The sequence below is a fragment of the Lycium ferocissimum genome, chromosome 8, assembly GCF_029784015.1.
Source record: "Lycium ferocissimum isolate CSIRO_LF1 chromosome 8, AGI_CSIRO_Lferr_CH_V1, whole genome shotgun sequence".
Lineage (NCBI taxonomy): Eukaryota > Viridiplantae > Streptophyta > Magnoliopsida > Solanales > Solanaceae > Lycium > Lycium ferocissimum.
Window position 1 is genome coordinate 18,416,760 of NC_081349.1, and position 21,060 is coordinate 18,437,819.

The 21,060-nt window shown below is 32.8% G+C and overlaps 2 protein-coding genes across 3 annotated transcripts; both read left to right on the top strand.

The window, feature by feature from the left end:
• Positions 1-5,345: 5,345 nt before the first annotated feature.
• On the top strand, positions 5,346-7,856 carry LOC132067432 (glycosyltransferase family 92 protein RCOM_0530710). The gene has a single exon (XM_059460663.1). The coding sequence runs from the start codon at positions 5,604-5,606 to the stop codon at positions 7,395-7,397; it is 1,794 nt and encodes a 597-aa protein (XP_059316646.1). The 5' UTR covers positions 5,346-5,603; the 3' UTR covers positions 7,398-7,856.
• Positions 7,857-9,937: 2,081 nt separating this feature from the next.
• On the top strand, positions 9,938-12,372 carry LOC132067433 (small ribosomal subunit protein uS8z/uS8w). Of its 2 annotated transcripts, none has more exons than XM_059460665.1 (4): positions 9,938-10,066; positions 11,179-11,328; positions 11,418-11,578; positions 11,981-12,372. In XM_059460665.1, exons 2-4 carry the CDS (start codon positions 11,196-11,198, stop codon positions 12,077-12,079), a joined length of 393 nt encoding a protein of 130 aa, XP_059316648.1. In that variant the 5' UTR covers positions 9,938-10,066; positions 11,179-11,195; the 3' UTR covers positions 12,080-12,372. The 2 variants fall into 2 exon arrangements, with proteins under 2 accessions (XP_059316648.1, XP_059316647.1); XM_059460664.1 differs by having other exon boundaries at positions 9,958-10,066; positions 11,176-11,328.
• Positions 12,373-21,060: the final 8,688 nt, after the last annotated feature.

Sequence of the window (21,060 nt, forward strand, 5' to 3'; positions counted from 1 at the left end):
GCAATTTCTCTGTTAAAGTTCAACTCTTTCCCTTTCAATCCTGAAAACAAAATCCGAATAAATCATTTCATGCTTTGACGAATATAAATACTACTCCTATTAAAATTTTACAAACAATACACCACTTTTTAGAAAATATATATATCTCTGAAGGAACATTTAGTGGCATACATTGGGTGAATAAATAGTGAGCTTTGTGATAACACAAGGCTGACACACGAACAATTTTCTAATTTTTTTTTTTTTTTTTACTAATATAGTAGTATTATGTATTGGATTATAAAAATAATAAAAAAATGTAAAAATCATTAAAAAGGGGAGACAGTGCCATGCTTGTCCCAGAAGATGTTTACAACAAAAGGTCGTGCAGCCTACTTGGACTTTCAAGCAACCAAACACATACAGCCACATATCCATTTAACTTTTTTAAAATTAATAAGTTATAAAGTATATCTAGATTTTTTTTACTTAAAGCTTTTTGTTTTCCTTTTAGTCATAAATTTTTAAAATACCCAAAAAAATGTCACAACATATTTAAAATCACAAGTTCTTAATCATTTTCTTTTTTGAGGACATGATCCTAGATATGAGGATTTGAAGGTCGAAGATTAGGGTAAAAGGCTAGTATTGAGTAAATTGGCTTTTTGCTTTTCCTTATCAGTAGGATTATTATCAGTTTCATCATTTTTTTTTTGATTTTATTATTCTAGTATTCCTTTTTCTTTTGCTACTACTTGTTACAAATTTTTTCATGCCTTCATAATGTTTATCTATAGTATTTTGTTACACCTTCTCTACTTTCATTGATATTTGTCTGGCCGTTTTTGTCATGCTTTCTTTTGAGGGCGTCTTTCGAAAATAACCTTTCTACCTTGCAAAGTAAAGGTAAGGTCTGCGTACACTCTACTCTACCCTCTCCAGACCCACTCGTGAAATTACACTGGGTATGTTGTTGTTGTTTTTGTTTGTATCTAATTGCTATGTAAATGAAATTGAAATTGTAATATGGCATTGAAAATACAGATTCAACCATCAAACTTCAGCATTTTGTTGCCGAAACATTGAAAAACTTGTTTGATTAGTATTACGAGTGAAATACTGTCACCTTGTACCTTGGACGTATCCACTCTTTATCTGTTAAGCTGAGTTTTTTACTCATAATCTTTAACTTCTTTTGTCAAATAAAATTTATGTCAACTGATTTTTAAATTTTAATTTAATTTCTTCAAATTAACTTTAGATACTATTTTTTTCAATTTCAATTAAATATTCGCCAGTTGTCTACTTTTTCATCTTAATTTGATAAAAAAAGGGTTTGAGGCTTCAAGTCCTCATTTAAAGTTATTTTTAGTGGAGAGCGTTTTATCTCCCAAAGTGAGATTTTCTAATGCGAATCAATATAGATTTGCTAAAAAAAAGGCATCGAACACCAAGTGATTTTTTTTTTTTTAAAGAGAGAAATGGAGATAGGAAACTAATTAAAAATCCGGATTTGTTATATTGTAATTCGACTTTATTAAAATCTTTGACCATTGAGCTGTTAAAATCAATTAATACGCGTTCCTAAGACCTTGGCACAAATTTCTCACAATTTCAATTCAGACTCACTTCACATGGTGAGAATCTCCACGTTACGATTTTTGGAAACTGCATCATGTGTTCCTATACTCTATTATTATTTTTGTCTTTCAACAAATAATAATAATAATTGTGGCTGTCAAGGAATTAAAGTCTCATGAAAGGACCGCACAATTCAACGAAGAACAATTAATTTATTTCTTTTTTTAAAAGTAAAGAAGAATAGAAATTTAGAAATGAAAAGAATATTCATTAAGTCATGTCTTTAATTTATTTAAGATGATTGATCTTTTGTTGAGGGTTGCGTAGCTAGCCTTCTAAAGCCAGCAACATGCACCAAATTATGAAATGATTGATCAATTCAAGTAGAAAGAAGAAAAGAAATAATAGACATGTACCAATAATTCCAAAAAGAAGGTTAATTATAGGTTCATTAAATGCTAGTAAAGTGATGAGGGCACCTAATAAACAGCTACCACTACCAAAAAAAGCCAATTGATAGCTTCAGGCTTTAATAAAGTTTAGAAGGAAATCATAGAGCTCTCAAATGATAGGTAACCGGAGCTTAATTCAATTTTTTTAATAAGCAAATAAGTGAAAGTGAACGACAAAATTAAAAGATAGATGCTACAAAATACAAATGAGTAATAGTTAAAAAAAAAATAAAAAAATACAAATGAGTGATCATAGGAGTTCTAAATTTTTTGTTAATAGTGGATGTGTAGTTAATTACTGCAAAGTTTAATTTTTCGTTACATCATTGATCTTCTCTAATATTAGATAAATGTAAAAATATAATAATGTAATTCTTTGTAGTTTATGATAAGGTGAAAGTGTAATCCAAATAATTATGAATAGACAAGATAGGGAGGAAGATAGCTGGTCCAAATTGGCAACGTTAGCTTTTTTGTTCATTTTCCCTCATGTTCTTTTGTTCTCCACCGGCTGAACCTGAATATTATATTTTACAACGAAAATAAAAGGAATATTGTATTTAATATTCTAAATGAATATATAATAATAATATTAAATATATTGCTTGTAAGTTGGAAGCAACTGGTTGGTTGGTTTTGGAAGTAAAAGGGTAGAGAACAGAGCCATAATTAATTCTCCAAGTGGAATATTTAAGAGTATCCTATAGTATAGAAATACTCATTAATGGCAAGGTATAATTAAAGCTAATTAAAGATAAAGCCCTGAATAACAACCACTGGAAAGTTCCCAGCAGGCTGACAGCGCGTGTAACCAAATAATGGACTAGTTTTCACTTTGCCACTTACTTTCTTTTATCAATAATTTCAATGTGTCCCAAAAGATTTTACTCTCCCTTTGAAAAAGTCATAACTAAACACAAGTTTATCTTGCTACATAGTCTAATGCGGATCCAAAGTTTTGAATTTATGAGTTTAGATTATAAAATAGGCAGTTTATTACGGTCAGAATAGATTATTTTACACATATCAAATGAATTTCTTAATCTTATTACAAAATTTTAACCAAAGTTATGAATTTTGTCAAACCCGTAGCTATAACTCTAGTTTCGCACTTATAGATAGTAATAATGTATTTTTTAAGAAAGAAAGACTAAAGCATTATTCTCATAATCCAGGAATAATGTAATTGTTTTCATAAATTCAAGCATACTGATAAGGCAAAAGTAATAGATAGCCCCCTAAACTTTGTCACATTTTCCTCTGGAAAGAAATCGAGGATTGTACCTATTGGGTACCTAAACCAATCCAAATTCGATCTCATTGGATACCTTTTGCCTACGTGGCGTAGCAATTGAGTCCACTTTTTGTTGGGCGCGTGGACAACCCTTTTCTTCCTTAATTTTTTTTTGATTAAAATTTTATTTCTTTTAAATAAAATTTGATAGATTAATAAATAAAAATTAACCCACCTACCCCCATCCCCCCCCGGCCGTCTGTCCCCTGACCCCACCCCACCCCTTCCCTTTCGCCCAAAATGTTCTAACGTTCTCCTCTTCTTCTTGTTCTTCCTTTTTTTTTTCTCTTCTTCTTCTCCTCAACTGTACGTCCTCTTCTTCTTGTTCTTCCTTTTTTTTTTTTCCTCTTCTTCTTCTTCTTCATTATAACACTTCATTTTTTAAAATTATTTATATAAAATTAATTTGTGAATTGAATGTTATTTCTTACCACCATTTTCTTTGTCCTTTTCAGATCTGAAAAGTAGCATTACCATCTTATTCACCGGAAAAAATGAGAATTCACCATTTTTTTTTATCTCACCTTTCATTGGTTAACTTATATTTAGCAAGAACTTTAAAGGGTGGTGGGTCTTGTAAAGACATTGATAGACCTAAATAAGAGAAGAAAAGGGGAAGAAATTATTGGTGGGGTGGGGGGACGGCGATTGGGGTGGTGGTGCGGCAGCCAGTGGTGGGGGAGCGGCGGCGGTGGTGGTGCGGCGGCCGGTGGGGGTGGGGGGGGGGGGGGGGGGTGGGGCCAAGGAGATGAAAATTTGGGGGGCGGGTTATAATTTATTTTTTAATTATTATGATGGACCCCCCCCCACCTCCACGTGTCACGTTTTCATTTGACAAAGTTGTCACGTCATGGAGAGTGTAATACACTCTCTTAATTTTGCTGATTATTGTGAAAAAAGTACCCAGTGGGATCAGATTTGTACTAGTTTAGGTACTCAATAGGTACAACCCTCGGTTTAGGTACCCCAGAGAAAAATGTGGCAAAGTTTGAGGGGCTACCTGTGACTTTTGCCTATTGATAAAAAACTTTAAGCCTCATAATAACGTAAAGGAATAATACCTAAGTAAGTTTACCTCGGAGAGGAGATAAATAGAAGAGACGCTAAGAGTTGTTAGTTGAGTAAGAATTTCTTTTAAAAAAGGTGTGTGTATAATTGATGTAACTTTCATAATTTATTTATTTTTTTGGTTAAAATCTTTCATGATCTAACCGTTACAAACCAACTAATTATCAACCAACCAAGTCAAATTTATGGCCTTTAATTCCTAATGGTTTCTTTAATTGTTATCTAGAGTTAAAAAAACATCTATTTCCTTTTATAAAGGGTCATACAACTAATATCACCTTTATAGGATCATGCAACTGAAATTTCTTTCATCGTAAGATATTCAATGCGTTAAGTAGTTGTTTGGTTGTTGGTTATGATGACAATTATTTGTTTACTATCAAAATTAGCATAGTTAATATTATATTTACTATAAAATTCAGCAAAGCAAGTATATCGTTTGATCATCATTTTATAATTGCACATAACTAAAATATGTATAAGTAATGATCAAGTTAATTTATGTATTACTTTATACAAGATAGAAGATGAAATAACTAATACATAAATAACTTAACACTGTGACATTTGCATCAGGGGCATATGTAGTCTTAAAGGTGAGGTTCCCTAACTTTCGAGACGGAGCATAAATTTATGTGTAAAAATTAATTAAAATTATAATAAGTAGTAGATATGAACTCATATCTTTTAAAATACAATGGGTTCAATTAAGAATATTAAAAAGTTGAACCCCTAAAATTTAAATTCTGAATCCGCTTCTAATTTGCACCAACGACCAAATGAGAATTTCATGAAATGCTAAGGTAAGTAATGTAGGACAAAGTGAAAATAAGATTTTCTTGACACGCGCGCTAACCCATGCGTGGCCCAAATCCAAATAAAGAGCTTAAAGCAATCGACTTTACTCTTTATCTCTTTTTAGTACTGTCTTTAACAACAGTAACTAAGCAAATTAGAAACAGTACATACTTACAGATTCTTCTAAACTCGTAGTCTCAGTAGTATTATATCTCTCCGACAATTACCAAGATATTACACAAGAACCTTTGATAAAATCACTGTCGGTACACAAAAACAACAGAAACAACCAAGAACCAATAACCCTTTAAATCTTCCATATTAGATCTGCACAAACAACTATTCTTTGAGACCCCTTTGTGTCTAATAACTTATAGATCCAAAAAACTCTTCTTTTTACTTGCATTTTCACACAAAAAAACCCAAGAAAAATGGATTCTTCAGAGCAACGTCGTAAGAGAAAAAGGATTATCAGACCATCTTCTCAAACATATTTAAGGTCTTTTATTTTATGTTTTAGTTTCTTGATTTTTCTTTTCCTTCTTTCTTATCAGATTCCCTTTACTTCCTCTGTTTTTAGACCTGTTTTAGTTGTTTCAAGCTTATCTTTACTCTCCTCTTCTTCTGACTTATCTTCTAGTTCTGAATCATTTCAAGATTTTAGTAGTTCCATATTGCATTTACAAATTGAGGGTCGAGTTTTGTTTCCTGATCATGTTTTGTTGTTGGTAAACAAGAATGATTTACTTGGACAAAATGCCGAATTTGAGTGTGTTTATGGTAGAAACAGAAGTGTTTTAAGCAATATAGAAAGTGATGTTATTGTAAAGGAGAAAGCTTTTTCAGTGGATGATTATGGTGAATCTGGTGGGATGCTTGTTAGATGTCCACTTCCACCAGCTAATTATTCTGCTGTTGTGAATCTGAGAAAGGTAAAAAATATTGGTGTTAATGTTGTGCATGTGGGAGATGAAAATCAGACACTTAATACTTGGGAAAATGTGGCTTATGCTGCTACTTTGGATGGTAACACAGCAGTTGTGTTTGTGAAGGGGTTGAATTTGAGGCCTCAAAGAGAATCCGATTCGAGTCAATTTAGTTGCCATTTTGGGTTGGGAAATTTTGAAAAAGATGGAAAATTTGCACTTAGAACAAAGGCTATTACTGCTGCTCAAGAGGTTGTTAGGTGTGAATTGCCATTGAGTGTTAGGAAGAGCCCTGAGAAGGCTAGAGGTATACGAATAACCATCGGTATGTTGCCACATATTCATGCTAAAGCACACGAAAAACATGTGCTTTTGCCCTCAGTAGCCAAGATTTCTGACCTGAAAACCGAGGGAAGGAGGAATATTGAAAATGTAAAGTATGATCTTTGTATGTGTACAATGGTGTGGAACCAAGCTTCAGCGCTTCGCGAATGGATCACGTATCATTCTTGGCTTGGAGTTGAAAGGTGGTTTATTTATGATAATAACAGTGATGACAATATCAAAGCTGTGGTTGAAGAGCTTGAGACGGAGAATAATTACAATGTCACACGACACGTTTGGCCGTGGATCAAGACTCAAGAAGCAGGTTTTTCACATTGTGCTCTTAGAGCAAAACAAGAATGTAATTGGGTATCTTTCATGGACGTGGATGAATATTTCTACTTTCCATATTCTACACGCACAGGCTATGCAGGTCAACATGCCCTTCGATCCCTCGTGGCAAATGTATCATCATCATCACCGAAAATCGCAGAGATAAGAACAACTTGCCATAGTTTTGGACCATCTGGTTTAAATTCAGCTCCCTCACAGGGTATAACTGTTGGATATACTTGTCGTCTTAAGAGCCCCGAGAGGCACAAATCGATCATACGCCCCGATGCTTTGGACACCACTTTACTCAATGTGGTGCATCATTTCTACTTGAGGAAAGGATTTAGGTACTTGAATTTGCCACAAAGCACTGCTGTGATAAACCATTATAAATACCAAGTGTGGGAGGTTTTCAGGGCGAAGTTTTTCAGACGAGTGGCGACGTATGTTACTGATTGGCAGAAGAATCAAAATGAAGGATCACGGGATAGAGCACCTGGTTTAGGGACAGAGGCCATTGAGCCACCAAATTGGCCATTACAATTCTGTGAAGTTTGGGATACCGGCCTTCGAGACTTTGTCTTGTCAAACTTTGCTGATTTATCAACTGGTTTGTTGCCTTGGGAGAGGTCCTCTTTCTAATGACTGAATTCCATTGTTTTTACTTGGCTTATTGAAGTACGCCTACTGTATATTACGCCTGTCAATTGGGACGGTCAGCCCGTGTACGTCCTAGCCCAGAACGGTTAACCTGGCCCAACACGGCCCGACAGACACACTTTTCAGGGGCCGGGTTGGCCTAGCCTGTCCCGGTTGCTACCCTTAGCATATATCGGTTCCTCCTTTGATTATTGCCAGTAGAGAAAGCTTGGAAGCTTGAAGGACAGATGCCTTATGTAGAGAAGATGATCACCAAAACATTCAATTCTTTCTTCATTCCGTCGCTATTGTATCTGATGTTCTTTAGCATATGTGGACAAGATATTTACACAATAGCTTAGAATAGGAATTTTTTCTTTCTTTATTGAATATATTTGTAATCTTTCTACAGTATGACATGATATTTTCATTAAATGATCTACTCAGTCAATTCATTTATCATTATTCTAAGCATTGAACCTTGCATTTTCCTATTCTCCATTTTTTTGGCAACCTAAATTAGTAAATGGCAAATGGTCTGGCAAAAGTGGATTGAGAACCAGCAAGTAAGGCCAAGAACAGAATATAATGGACATTTCTCATTGAAGATTATTCATCTACGTTACAACTAAGGACAAACCATTCCAATAAGAGCCAGTTGAAGTTTGGACTAGATTTATGATGAAATTGATGATTGTTAGAATATAAGTAGAATTCTCCAAAAAGTTTCATGCTCTTGACAAGCAAAACATATCAGCAACGAAATTCCACGTCAAATGTTCTTGGTATCAGTATCTTGTTACTAGCACAGTAGGGTCCATCTCAGTGATAGTATCATGACTAGTGGCGAAGTCAGAAATTCTAACAAGTCGATTGAACCTACAACCTAAAGCAACTTTTGTTACTACACTAGAAACTTCCGTTGTGTCGAACAGATTCAATAATTTATATATATATGAAAAAATGTTTTTACTCTATTACCATAGTATAACGTTTCCTAGAAAGATTGAACCCTTCGGATCTTGTAGCTCCCTCCCCACCTTCCTCACAAGATCACTTGAAGAGAACACATACTTTTATTAGCTTGCCTAGTTCAACTTCACGACAATTGAGAGTTGCTTCTGCAAGCACACAAAAGAAAAGGCATTTCTTTGACCGAGTTATCACAACAAAACAAAAAAGTACACCTGAAAAATATTGAAATCAGCTCATAAAGAATATAGTTTCACACAACGGATAGGCCATCTAAAGATCTTGGTAACTGATGCAAAATATTACAGTCAGCAGAAAAGTACCGTTAGGCATTTCTTTTTAGAGGGAAGCTAACGATCAGGAGATCATGCATATATACTGCCATTGTCTCAGCTTCATAGATCGTTTATGTTGCATTACCTATAGGTTCTACCTATGTTGTTCGAACTCTTAAAAAAGAAACCACTTGCACAAAGATATATCGGATAGGCAAATGCATAATCTTATTTAGATACTGCACCTTGAACATTATCAAAATAAAGACCGATGGTCCTGCTTTTGTAGCAGATCCTATGTGTGTGTGAATTTTCACAATCACCATTTTCATCTTCCTTTATTTACCTCCAGGATCTTTCACCAACAAACTTTATCAAAGTTTAATTTATGGTATAAAACATCACATACATAATAAGTTAACAAATCTTCATTTACCCTTGTGGTAAATTCTATGTAATGACCGTGTAGCTAAATTACAGGTTGTAAATGTTTATGATAATCATTAATTGATAATTTGATAAAATTAGTAACAAACCTACAATAATAAGTTAAACTACGCTAGTGGGTCGTTTGGTTGAAGGGATATTACCTTCATTACAATTGAAATGGTTCTAAGAAAATAAATAAAAAATCCATATATATTCTTGAAAAATATTTTTCATGAAAAATATTTTCCTTTCGTACCGAACACAACCAATCTTAAATAACTCACTAGAAAATAATAAAAGAGAAAAGCAAACACTCAAATGGAAACTTATCTTTGGTTATGGACAAAATGCCATCTAAGTTACGACTTTTTTTAGCTGAGTCGAGTTAATCAAATTTAATTATGTTGAATAAATGTAAAAATTGGAGAAGTCTTATTTAGTGTATCTTCCTGTTTGTCTTCAAACTATAACATACATGGTAGCTATAAAACAGAAGAAGAGATTTTTTTTTTTTTTTTTTTTTTTTTTTTTTTTTTTACATTTTTGGTTTTCAACAAAAAAACAAACTTTAGATTGCAAATGAAACTTTTCTTCTTCAAAATAAATAAGAAGAAATTGCATGGTTTGTCCTTCAAATGGGGTGGTCTTTAATTTTGGTCCTTCAAATGGGCTGGTCTTTAATTTTTTCCCTTAGCAATTAAACTTATGCCTAGCGGACACAAGTTCTTTAAGGGCGCGGGCATAACTTGTGGAATATTATTACGTAAAAATACAAACTTATACCCGGCAAAAAAGTTGGTTGCATTGACGGACAAATAGAAGTAAAACGTGCATATGACCCATTCAAAGGCCCAAATAAATAGGCCCATCATTCCAGCCCATCCTTTTGAAAAACCTAGTACTATAATATTAACCTTCTAAAACCCTAGCTTTCTTCTCTGTGTGCGAAGCAAATAACAAATCATCAGCGCTTCTCGCCGCCGTCGTCAGTTCCATGTAAGTTTGCTAAGTTTAAAACAAAACATAAAAAAAGAATTGCTTGGGTTCTTTTGAAATATGATATTTATTTTCTTATCCTAGTAATGTTTTAGATTTTATTGAAAGTTGTGAAATAACAGTTTCAGTTGTGAATTAGAATTTGGTGATTGATCTCATTGCTCTTGTAGATTTTGTGGCAGTGTAGTTTAGTTTCGTAAAATTACAGCCCAAATACTTTGGGTGATCTAGTTTACAAAATAGCCAGCAAATGTTTAGTTTTTGTATATTTATACTTAAATATACATATACTGTACATATCAGTGTATAGAATTCGTATATTTGGGCTACTACCTGTAATTAAATTTGGTTGAAGTTACATATGCGTAACTTTCTCCTATAGTTTTGTTAGATTATCTTGTGGGTAGTGATTTATATGCCATTTTAGCGAGTCCATCCCTCTATTTTTATGCTTATTTTGCCAGGTTTTTCATTCATTGTTATACTATAATTTTTTGTGAAATGCTGTTCTTGGTAGATAAAAATGACAAAAATGGTCCCTTATCTTTCAGGCTAGGTTCAAAATAGTTCCTTAAGTATGCATTTAACAGTCTTTGTCCTTTAAGTTTGCCAAAAGTTAACATTTTTAGTCCACGACAAACATTTAACAAGTCATGTTTATTGATTTTGACGGAAACAGTGGAAAAAATATTTAACCATAAATACCTGAGGTCCGATCACATCATGAAATATGTAACACAAAAACGCAGCACTAGACACTAAAAATATAGTAGAAATTTTACATCAAAAAGCTGCACCAGACTTTAGAAATAAATAAAAAATAGTAGAAACTACATTCTCACTAATTGGTTTTTCATAGTAGTCAAATCTAACGTCCAAATTCGGTAAATATTTGACGGAGACCAAAAGTGTTAACTTTGACACACTTAAAGGGCGGCCAAAGCTGTTCAGTGTATACTTAAAGGGACTATTTTGAACCTACTCTGAAGCATAAGGTACCATTTTTGTCATTTTCTCGTTCTTGATAGTCTGTTTTTGTTTAGTTATTCCATTTCATTTGCTAGGGGTACTTTTAAGAAATTGTGCCTGATTATTGGTTTGGTTTGAAGCAGCATTATTATTGTAGAAGATGGTGAGAGTAAGTGTGTTGAATGATGCTCTTAAGAGCATGTATAATGCTGAGAAGAGGGGAAAGCGTCAGGTCATGATTAGGCCTTCTTCAAAAGTCATCATCAAGTTTCTCATTGTCATGCAAAAGCATGGTACTTTTTTAGCTTAGCTTCTCTAGTTTATTTTCTATACTGGCTGCTATTGCTTAACCTCCTTACATTTGCCATGTTTGTTTGTGTAGGCTATATTGGAGAATTTGAGTATGTTGACGATCACAGGTCAGGAAAAATTGTTGTAGAACTGAATGGTAGGCTTAACAAATGTGGTGTCATTAGTCCTCGCTTTGATGTTGGAGTTAAGGAGATTGAAGGATGGACTGCAAGGCTGTTGCCTTCCAGACAGGTATAAACTAACACAGATTAGTTTGTCAATGCATTCTTTTAATTCATACAAATTATGCTTTTATTCTTTTAAAAATACAGGGGAAGAATGTTAGTAGTAATTAATCATGACTTGCTGAATTTAGGCTAGTAGTTGTTTTGACTGTTCGGTCTTACAATGCCCCTATTAGTTGTTATTTTTATCTATCTGAAGTACCAATGCCTTGTGTAGCATCCTGACTATTAGTTTTTTGGATTGGGCCATGGGAGAAAATGTTTATACGAAGCTATATTGGTATTAGACCTATAAATTTCTGTCATATTTTTAAATTGGAATCGTAGATTTGGTGTGCCCAAATCTACGATTTTGTCTTGCCTTGCACAAATTTATCTGGTCCTTAAAATAGTTCGTTTGAGCTTGCAGTTTGGATACATTGTACTGACTACCTCTGCGGGTATTATGGACCACGAGGAGGCTAGAAGGAAGAATGTTGGTGGAAAAGTTCTTGGTTTCTTTTATTAAGTTGACAAGGATGAACGCCCAGTTTTGGTCTACTTCGGCCTTCATTACAATTGAAAGTTTGTTCTGAGTTTTGTTTTCCTTCAATTGTTAGTTGGGATATTATCTGCATTTCTTCGACAAGATTGTTAGTTTTGTTTAACTTGCATCAGGAGAATATATAAGTTGCTGTCTGTCTATTAGTTATCCATCTTTTACAGGTTATTTTGTGTTTTACTGTGTTGGAACCCATTTGAACATCCTAAGCTTTGCATTTTGATCACTGAATCAATTAGTTGTGACCTTTGTGTTAAGTCCACATCTGGGAATTATTTGTCATAGCTCCAGATTGCTCTGATGTTATTAATGACATTCTTAGTGTATCAACTTTATTTTGTTCAGAGTTGTTTCTCTAAGCACACTAGTAGATAATTCTCAAACTTGTTTACAAGGATATTTATATCTTATTGTACCATTTTTGCTCTTAAAGAACTTATGCCCGACTAGGCATAAGTTTGATTGCTAATGGGCAAACATTAAAGACTAACCCATTTGAAGGGCAAATCGTGCAATTTCTTCTCACCAGTGAGCTAATAGCCTGTCGTGGAGCCTTCATGGGGGGCCTTGCTATGCCAAAAGCGAGAGGTGGCAAGTGCCTGAAAATGTTGAAATCAGCTTATAAATAACGTAGTTTCACTATAATGTATAGGTCATCTAAAAGATATAGGTAACTGACGTCAAATATTGTAATCAGCAGAAAGTGATGCATTTCTGTAGGGGGGCGTTAAAAGACAAGGATCAAGTGATCATGCATATGTATACTGCCATTGTCTCAATTTGATAAATCGTTTATTTTGCATTGCATATAGGTAAGACCGCTGTTGCTCGGGGTCCTTCAAAAACATTGTTAGATGTGTATTGAATCCTCTAAAACCTATGCATTTTGGAGGGTCCAACACTGGTAGGTAGGGCATCATTTTTGAAGGGTCCAAGGATTAGAACCAACTGCACAAAGACATTGCATGGGCAAATGCATGATCTTAGTTAGATACCGCACTTTGGGCATCCTGAAAATATACACCATCCAAGTCCAACAGTACCGAAATTGATGGAAAACTTAGTAATCTAAGGTATCATTACACTCACTATTTCTACGTGACTTGCGATACGAATTTAAGTATAAACATTATTTTTAAAAAACAACTAAACGCATTTCGATTTGAGGGCAGTGAACCCAGTACGCGAAGGGGTCGTTTGGTTTGAAGGGATATTACCTTCAGGATCTTTGACAAACAGGATTCTGTTAAAACATTTACAGTATCAATAACCACATATACCCACGTAGGGCAACAAAATTTTATTTACTTCTGTGGTATAAGTTGACAATGCAAACATATTTACACAATCAAATAACTTTAAGATAATTTACAGATTGTAAGTCTCTACAATAAGCATTAATTGATAACACGATAAAAATGATAACAAACATGTACTAATAAATTACGATAAAATAATTTTGCCAAAATGTATTTTAAGTAAATCAAAGCACATGGTCTTTACTTAATGAAACAATGAAAATGGAACGATGCCTTGATTAGATGTTAATATATAAGTTAGTATTGTACTCATTTTTTGATTCACTAAAATACACCTACTCACTTCATTAAAATAATATTTTTAATGGATACGTGGATAAAATCCTAGGAAGTCAATTGGAAAGTGGATCAATCTTGATCTCAAATTTTTGAAATTCCTAGGGCCGGAGGGAGTACTGATTCTAACTTCTGTGTGTTTGAGTTGTTGTGGTTGTGTGTTTAACTTTATATAGGCCGGTTTAGGATTTGAAGGTTATGTTTTTTTATAACGATTTCAGGTTAATATACGATAATAAGTGGATTCTCAATTAAATATTTATAAATCTATAGTGAATATTTTATACATATATAGAGTTCAAGGAAAGCTACTGAATTCTTCTAAAAAGCCGCATGAGATATGCTAGATCCGCCCTGTGCTTAGTGAGGAGCTTTCTAACTTATAATTAAGTTCTTTAATTTGTTGAGCTAATTAACAATTTAACCAAAGTGGCTTTCTAGATAGATTCTCCAACTAAATGCCTTTCTCTTAATTTCTCTCATCTACTACTTTCTGGATATAAATAATTCCTCTCTCATTCATAAGTCTTTTTCTACTCATACATGATTTTGACAGCATTTCAATTTTCAAACATCAGTTTTATTGTTTTGTTCCTTCTCCAATTAATATACTAAGGCGTCGAATACTTAAAGCTATAAATTTGTTTTTTCTTCTCGATCGGGTTTTCTTATTTATATTTGCGAAATTTACTTTTGTTTTTAAATCTACAAAATATTTTACAGAAGGTAACTAAGTATATAACAATTGCACTAAAATCATCAAACTTATTTTCTCGCCAAAGTTATTCAACTTTCACTAAATTTCCTAACATATTATTTTGCCAAAATCTGGTGAAGTTGGCCAGAAATCACTCAATATTGTTGAAAAATATTATCTTTTAAAGTAACAAAGTTTCTTGATTCAAATAAATTACCCAGATTCGATATGAAGCTATGTATTATCCATGTAATTGGATGTTTGTGAACACTAGCGATGTCCTAATTAAGAAGATGATCGTAATTAATTAGAAAGGTATAAGTAAGCTGCCTTTTGATCTCAAACTTTTGTCACATTTTTTATATGATTAAATGTTAGTAAAAGAACTAGGAGGCACACTTATTCTGAATCTAATTTCTAAGCGTATTGAGAAACTCTTGATTATAGCACTAATAAGGAATGAGGAACAAATAGTAGAAGATAAGCATTTGCCATGACATAAAATTGGATTCATAAAGATAAAAATTTGCTATTAATAAATCATACTGAATTCATCAATGGATTTTTAATCCGAAATCTGTGAAGAATACAAATTATCATGAAATAACATAAGCCAATAATTGGCAGTAAAAGGAAATTTTTGACTAAGGTTTGGGTTGACAGAAACAACTATATGTCCCTTTAAAAAATAAACAACCACCAGACTTAAAAAGGGCCTCAATACAAGCTGTATTACAATCTTTATACTCAGAACATCTTCCTATATTAACCGCTAGATCTTTCGCTTCAATACCTGAAATTAAAAGAAGAGCCAAACAAAAGAATCCAATTAGTAAAACTGATGTCTTAGCAGCCACCATCTTATCGGATCAAAGGCGTTCTGATTGTCACACTTCTCTTCTGTGATATTGTTCTGTGTACAACTATGTATGTCTTGGAAGGTCTATTTATACAAAAAAAAAATGGGTCTTTCTTTGGAATATCTTTGAAAATGTGTAATTTGAAATTGATTATGTTCCATATTTTTGATAATCAACTAATATCTCTTCTAGGGAAATTTATTTATTTACTTGCTATGATACTGATGATTCTGATCTACATTGCTTAGTAGTCAATTCTGGTTGTTATAGGAAAATAATAATGCATTAAAGTTTTCTAAATGGCCATGAAGGGACGTCAATTGTAGATATGTTTATTGAGAAAGTAAATAATTTTTGCACTATGCCTGTATCTTAAATGGTTATATATTACATATTATTTATTGCATTTTAGTTACTATATTCTTAAATGGTTTAAGAATATTATACACAGTTACATATTGTTGTATGTATGCCCAGTAAATTACTAGGCTCTAATTACGTTGGTTACAAGTCCAAGGACATGAACAAGGTATTTTTATTCTTGTAAATGGCAGTACGGAATTGAACTTGTTAAGGAGTATAGTTAGTAACATATTAATATCATAATCGGTGGATCAAAGTCCAGGGAGGATATATAAGCAACTTTGGCAAATATAATTAGTAATATAAAATACAAAAAAAAAAAAAAAAAAAAAAAAAACTCACATTTCTTTGAGGGCTTGTTGGCAGCAATAATAGGTCATTGGTTAAATTGACTTTATATATAATATAATAATCGGTGGATCAAAGTCCAGGGAGAATATATAAGCAACTTTGGAAAATATAATTAGTAATATAAAATACGAAAAAAAAAAAAAAAGGAGGTCACGTTTCTTTAAGGGCTCGTTGGCAGCAATAGGTCATTGATTAAATTGACTAGCTATGCAATATATAGCCACCTTTATAGAGGTGGTGATCAGAGGCGAATCCAGAATTTCAAGAGGATGAGTTCACTTTGATTTTTTTTTTTTTTTTAAAAGATGCAAAAGTGCATTTAGTAGGGTTCAATCTCACAACCTTAAGGGATTAAACTCAATACTTAACCAGTGCCCACTCGATCTAGTTTGACCATGTGTTTGTTTGGTTAATATTAGATATATTTTAAGGATTATATACATAATATACCGAGTTTAGTCGGGTGACCATGTGTTCACGTGACCCATTTTTAATGGGTAGATTCGCCCCTGGTGGTGACCGCTTGAGGTCTCATTTGTTTTCACTTACTGGAGGTCTGAATCTGAGTGGTTCAGAGTTTAGGTCATTTAAGTGTATTTATTTACTATAAGATTTAAACACTTATTTGGTTTGAATAGATCTTAATCATTAAGATCTTGAACAAAAATATCATTAAGAAGTATTTTTATGTGGATAATTTTCACCAATACTGTGCCCATAACCACCGGCCACCACCACTAGCTACCTCTGTCATCACAACCATCGCCACCACCGTTAACCACTACCACCGTTGCCAACCACCAGCCACCACAAACAACCACCTCTGCCATCACAACCAACACTGGCAACTACCACCTTTGTCAGTTGTTACTTCACCTACCACCTCCATCATTATAATTATATACACTGCCGTCACTGCTACCACCACCACTATCAGACACTACCACCACCGCGAACTGTCACCAATACCATCATCAGCCATTACACATTCTTCAGCCACCACCACCAATAATGCCAACTACTAACATCAATCAACTGTACCATCGCAATCACCACCACCATTGTCAACCGTCACCATCACACCAGTCACTACAACATCAACCACCTCCACCATCTCAACTATCTCCACCACCATTACTAGCCACTAGCACCAACCATCTCCACTACAAATCATCACTAGAGAACATAATTGTTTCATTTCTTTTCTATCAAAAAATGATTTTATTTTATTGAATTTATGCTTTTAAATATTTGATTACTTTTAAATTTTATGTTATTATGTTTAAGAATAAATAAATTTTATACATTCAGATGTTGAAAACAAACAATCTTAATTATTCAGTGTTCGAATCTAAAAACAACATCATAATCATTTAGATATGCATTTAGATCTAGTAAACAAATGGGGCGTAAGTGACTTATGTGGGCCACAAAATAAAAGAAGGAGAGTTTTACGTTGTAGGTCACTAATTAAAAATTATTTTAATAAATAACTTCACTAATATCTGTTGTTTAAAATAAAAGATTTTTAACTATTATAGCACAAGTATTCTCATGTGCAATTGAAAATAGATTTAGAAAGTAATTAATTATCCTTATATTAAAGGTCCGTCTTGGACATGATTTAAAATTAGTGATTTGAAATTAGATTGATTTGAAGTTAAAAATTTTTTTGGACATGTAATTTGGATTTCTTATGTTGTATTTTTTCTCATCAACATGAAAACCCCACAATTTGTGAAAACTATCAAAATTTCCCCAACCCTTATACAATCTTACTAAATGAGAAAAATGTATTGTAATATCCTAAGGTAATTGCACTGATTGTGTAGAAAATATTTATCCAATCAAATTACTTAAAAGGTAATTGCAGACAACGCTATTTAAATTTTTTATTAATAATCTTTATAGGTGATTTTTATATAGACTTTAAAGCAAAACTACGGAGTTCAAGTGAACCGCAAGGAATATGCTACATCCACCCCTGTGCTTCATGAGGTGCTTTCTAACTTATAGTTAAGTTCTTTAATTTGTTGAGCTAATTAACAATTTAACCAAAGTGGCTTTCTAGATAGATTCTCCAACTAAGTGCCTTTCTCTTAATTTCTCTCATCTACTATTTTCTGGATGTAAATTATTTCACTCTCACTCATAATTTTTTTCTACTTATACATGATTTTGACAGCATCTCAATTCTCAAACATTAGTTTCATGTTTTATTCCTTCTCCTATTAATATATTACGGCATCGATACTTACTAGTTATCAATTTGATTTTTCTTCTCGATCGGCTTATCTTATTAATTTTACTTATGTTTTTAAATCTACAAAATAGTTGTAGTTAATTACACAGAAGGTTACTCAATATAGAACAATTGCGCAAAAATCATCAAACTTATTTTTCACTACAAAACTTTCACTAAAATTCGTCATTTTGCCCAAATCTGGTGAAATTGGCCGGAAGTAACCCAATTTCACTGAAAAATATTAGTTTAAACTAAAAAAGTTTCTTGATTCAGATAAATTACCCAGGTCCGAAATGTGAAATTATATGTTATCCAAATAATTGTATGTTTGAGTACATCAGCAAATTCCTACGAAGATGACCGTAATTAATTGAAAAGGTACAAGTAAGGTGCCTTTTGGTCTCTACTCTTAATCTCTAACTTTAGCACATTTTTTTAAATGCTTGAATGTTAGGCATCAAAAAGTTAGAGGCGTACTTATTCTGAGTTTAATTTTTAACCTTATTGTGAAACTCGTGACTGTACCACCAATGAGGAGCAAACAAATAGTAGAAGATGAGGATTTGCCCTGACATAAAATTGGACTCATGGAAGATAAGAATTTGCTATTAATAAATCATAATTCATCAATGGATTTTGGAATATCCAAAATCTGGGAAGAATACATATTTTCATGAAACAACATAAGCCAATAATTGGCAGTAAAAGTAAACTTTTTGACTAAGGTTTGGGTTGACAGAAACAACTATATGCCCTTTAAAAATAAAATGTACCACCTGATTTAAAAAGTCCTCAATACAAGTCAGACATTACAATCTTTATACTTTAAACATCTTCCTATATTGACCGCTAGATCTTTAGCTTCAGTACCTGAAATTAAAAGAAGAGCCAAACAAAAGAATCCAATTAGTAAAACTGATGTCTTAGTGGCCACCATTTTATCAAATCAAAGGCTTTCTAATTTTCGCACTTCTCTTTTGTGATATTGTTCTGTGTACAACTATGTATGTCCTGAAAGGTCCATTTATACCAAACAAATCGTTCTTTCTTTGGAATATCATTGAAATTGTGTATTTTGGAATTGATTATGTTCCATATTTTTGATAATCAACTAATATCACTTCTAGGGAAATTTATTTATTTATTTACTTGCTATAATATTACTAATTCTGATCTACATTGCTTAGTAGTCAATTCTGGTTGTTATAGTAAAATAATAATATGTTAAAGTTTCCCAATTGGCCATGAAGGGATCCTACTCAATTTAAGAGTTATTGTAGATATGTTCATTGAGAAGTTTATTGAGAATGTAAATAATTTTTGTACTGTGCTTGTATCTTAAATGGTTATATGTAACATAATATATTATTTGTCGCATTTTAGTTAACATATTCTTAAATGGTTTAAGAATATTGTACACGGTTACCTGTTGTTGTATGTGTAAAGGCCCGTAAATTACTAGGCTCCAAGTACGTCAATTACAAGTTTCACAAGCATATTTTCAGCTCTTGCTTATTCTCCTTTGTGTTATTGATGGACTGTTCGTATATAATAAATATATTGCCCATGTCAATTGTCAGTAGATATATTTTTTATTCAACTAAATCATTTGTCAATAATGAACCACTTGTTATATATGTAGATTAGGGTACCATTTAACAAAAACGGTAATAAATAAATAAATTAATTATAATAAGGGGCCTAACACTATTTAAACATGAAACTAATCCTTTATTATATCATATGAGAGATCTCATAAATTGGACATGATCTAATGGGTTTGAAAAGAAGTAGTGGTACTCGAAGCACTACTATTTGACTAAAAAAGTAATATATAAATCTTTTAAATTATAAAAAGAGACTTCACATTATTTAAACATGATAATAATATTTTATTATATCATACGAGAGGCCACATCAGTTGGTTACATGATTCAAAGAGTTAAGAACAATTAATGGTTCTCATAGCACATGATCCAATGAGCTTTAAGAACAATTAATGGTTCTCATAGCACATGATCCAATGAGCTTTAAGAACAATTAATGGTTATCAGAGCACATCTTTGTTTTAAGTGGTGCTTCTAAGTGGTGCTCTGAGGACCATTGTTTATATGGTAATCACAAGTAACAGGTGACATGTTATTATGTTAAGGCCTTCTAATTTGTGAGACATTATTATGTGAGGGCTCATCAATCGATCACATGATCCAATGAGTTTGACAATAAGTAACGGTTATCAAAGGACAATCTTGTTCTAGGGAAGGACTTTGTACAACTATGAATATATATATATAAGGCCAAATACATATGCAGTCCCTTAACTTGTCAAGATTTTCCATTTAGGCACTTCAACTAAAGGTATGACCTATTAAACACTTAATCTATATTTGAATTGTGTGTATTAGACACTAACTGCTGATGTCTCATGGAGAGTGCAATACACCTCTTGTGAGAGAGTGAGATTGAATCCTAATTTATTTTTTATTTTTATTTTTCTACTCTCTTCTTCACCTTTTTGTGTGTTGACTAGGGGTGGGCATGGTATGGTATTAGAAACTTCGGTATGGTAATGTCGGCTTTCGATTTTTAAAAATACTATACCATTACCATACCAAATTAATTCGGTATTGTTGACACCCAATTTTGGCCCTCTTTTTTATTTAATTAATTTCACTATGCTTCTCAGTCGTGAAAATTCCCCGAAAATGAGTTTGGAATATTTTCGCCAATTATTACACTATTTTTCGAGATATATTTCGCTAAAGTTAAGAACATTTTTTATTGTCTCTTAGAAATGACCAAACATCATATTTTATAATTGAAAAGGACTAAACATT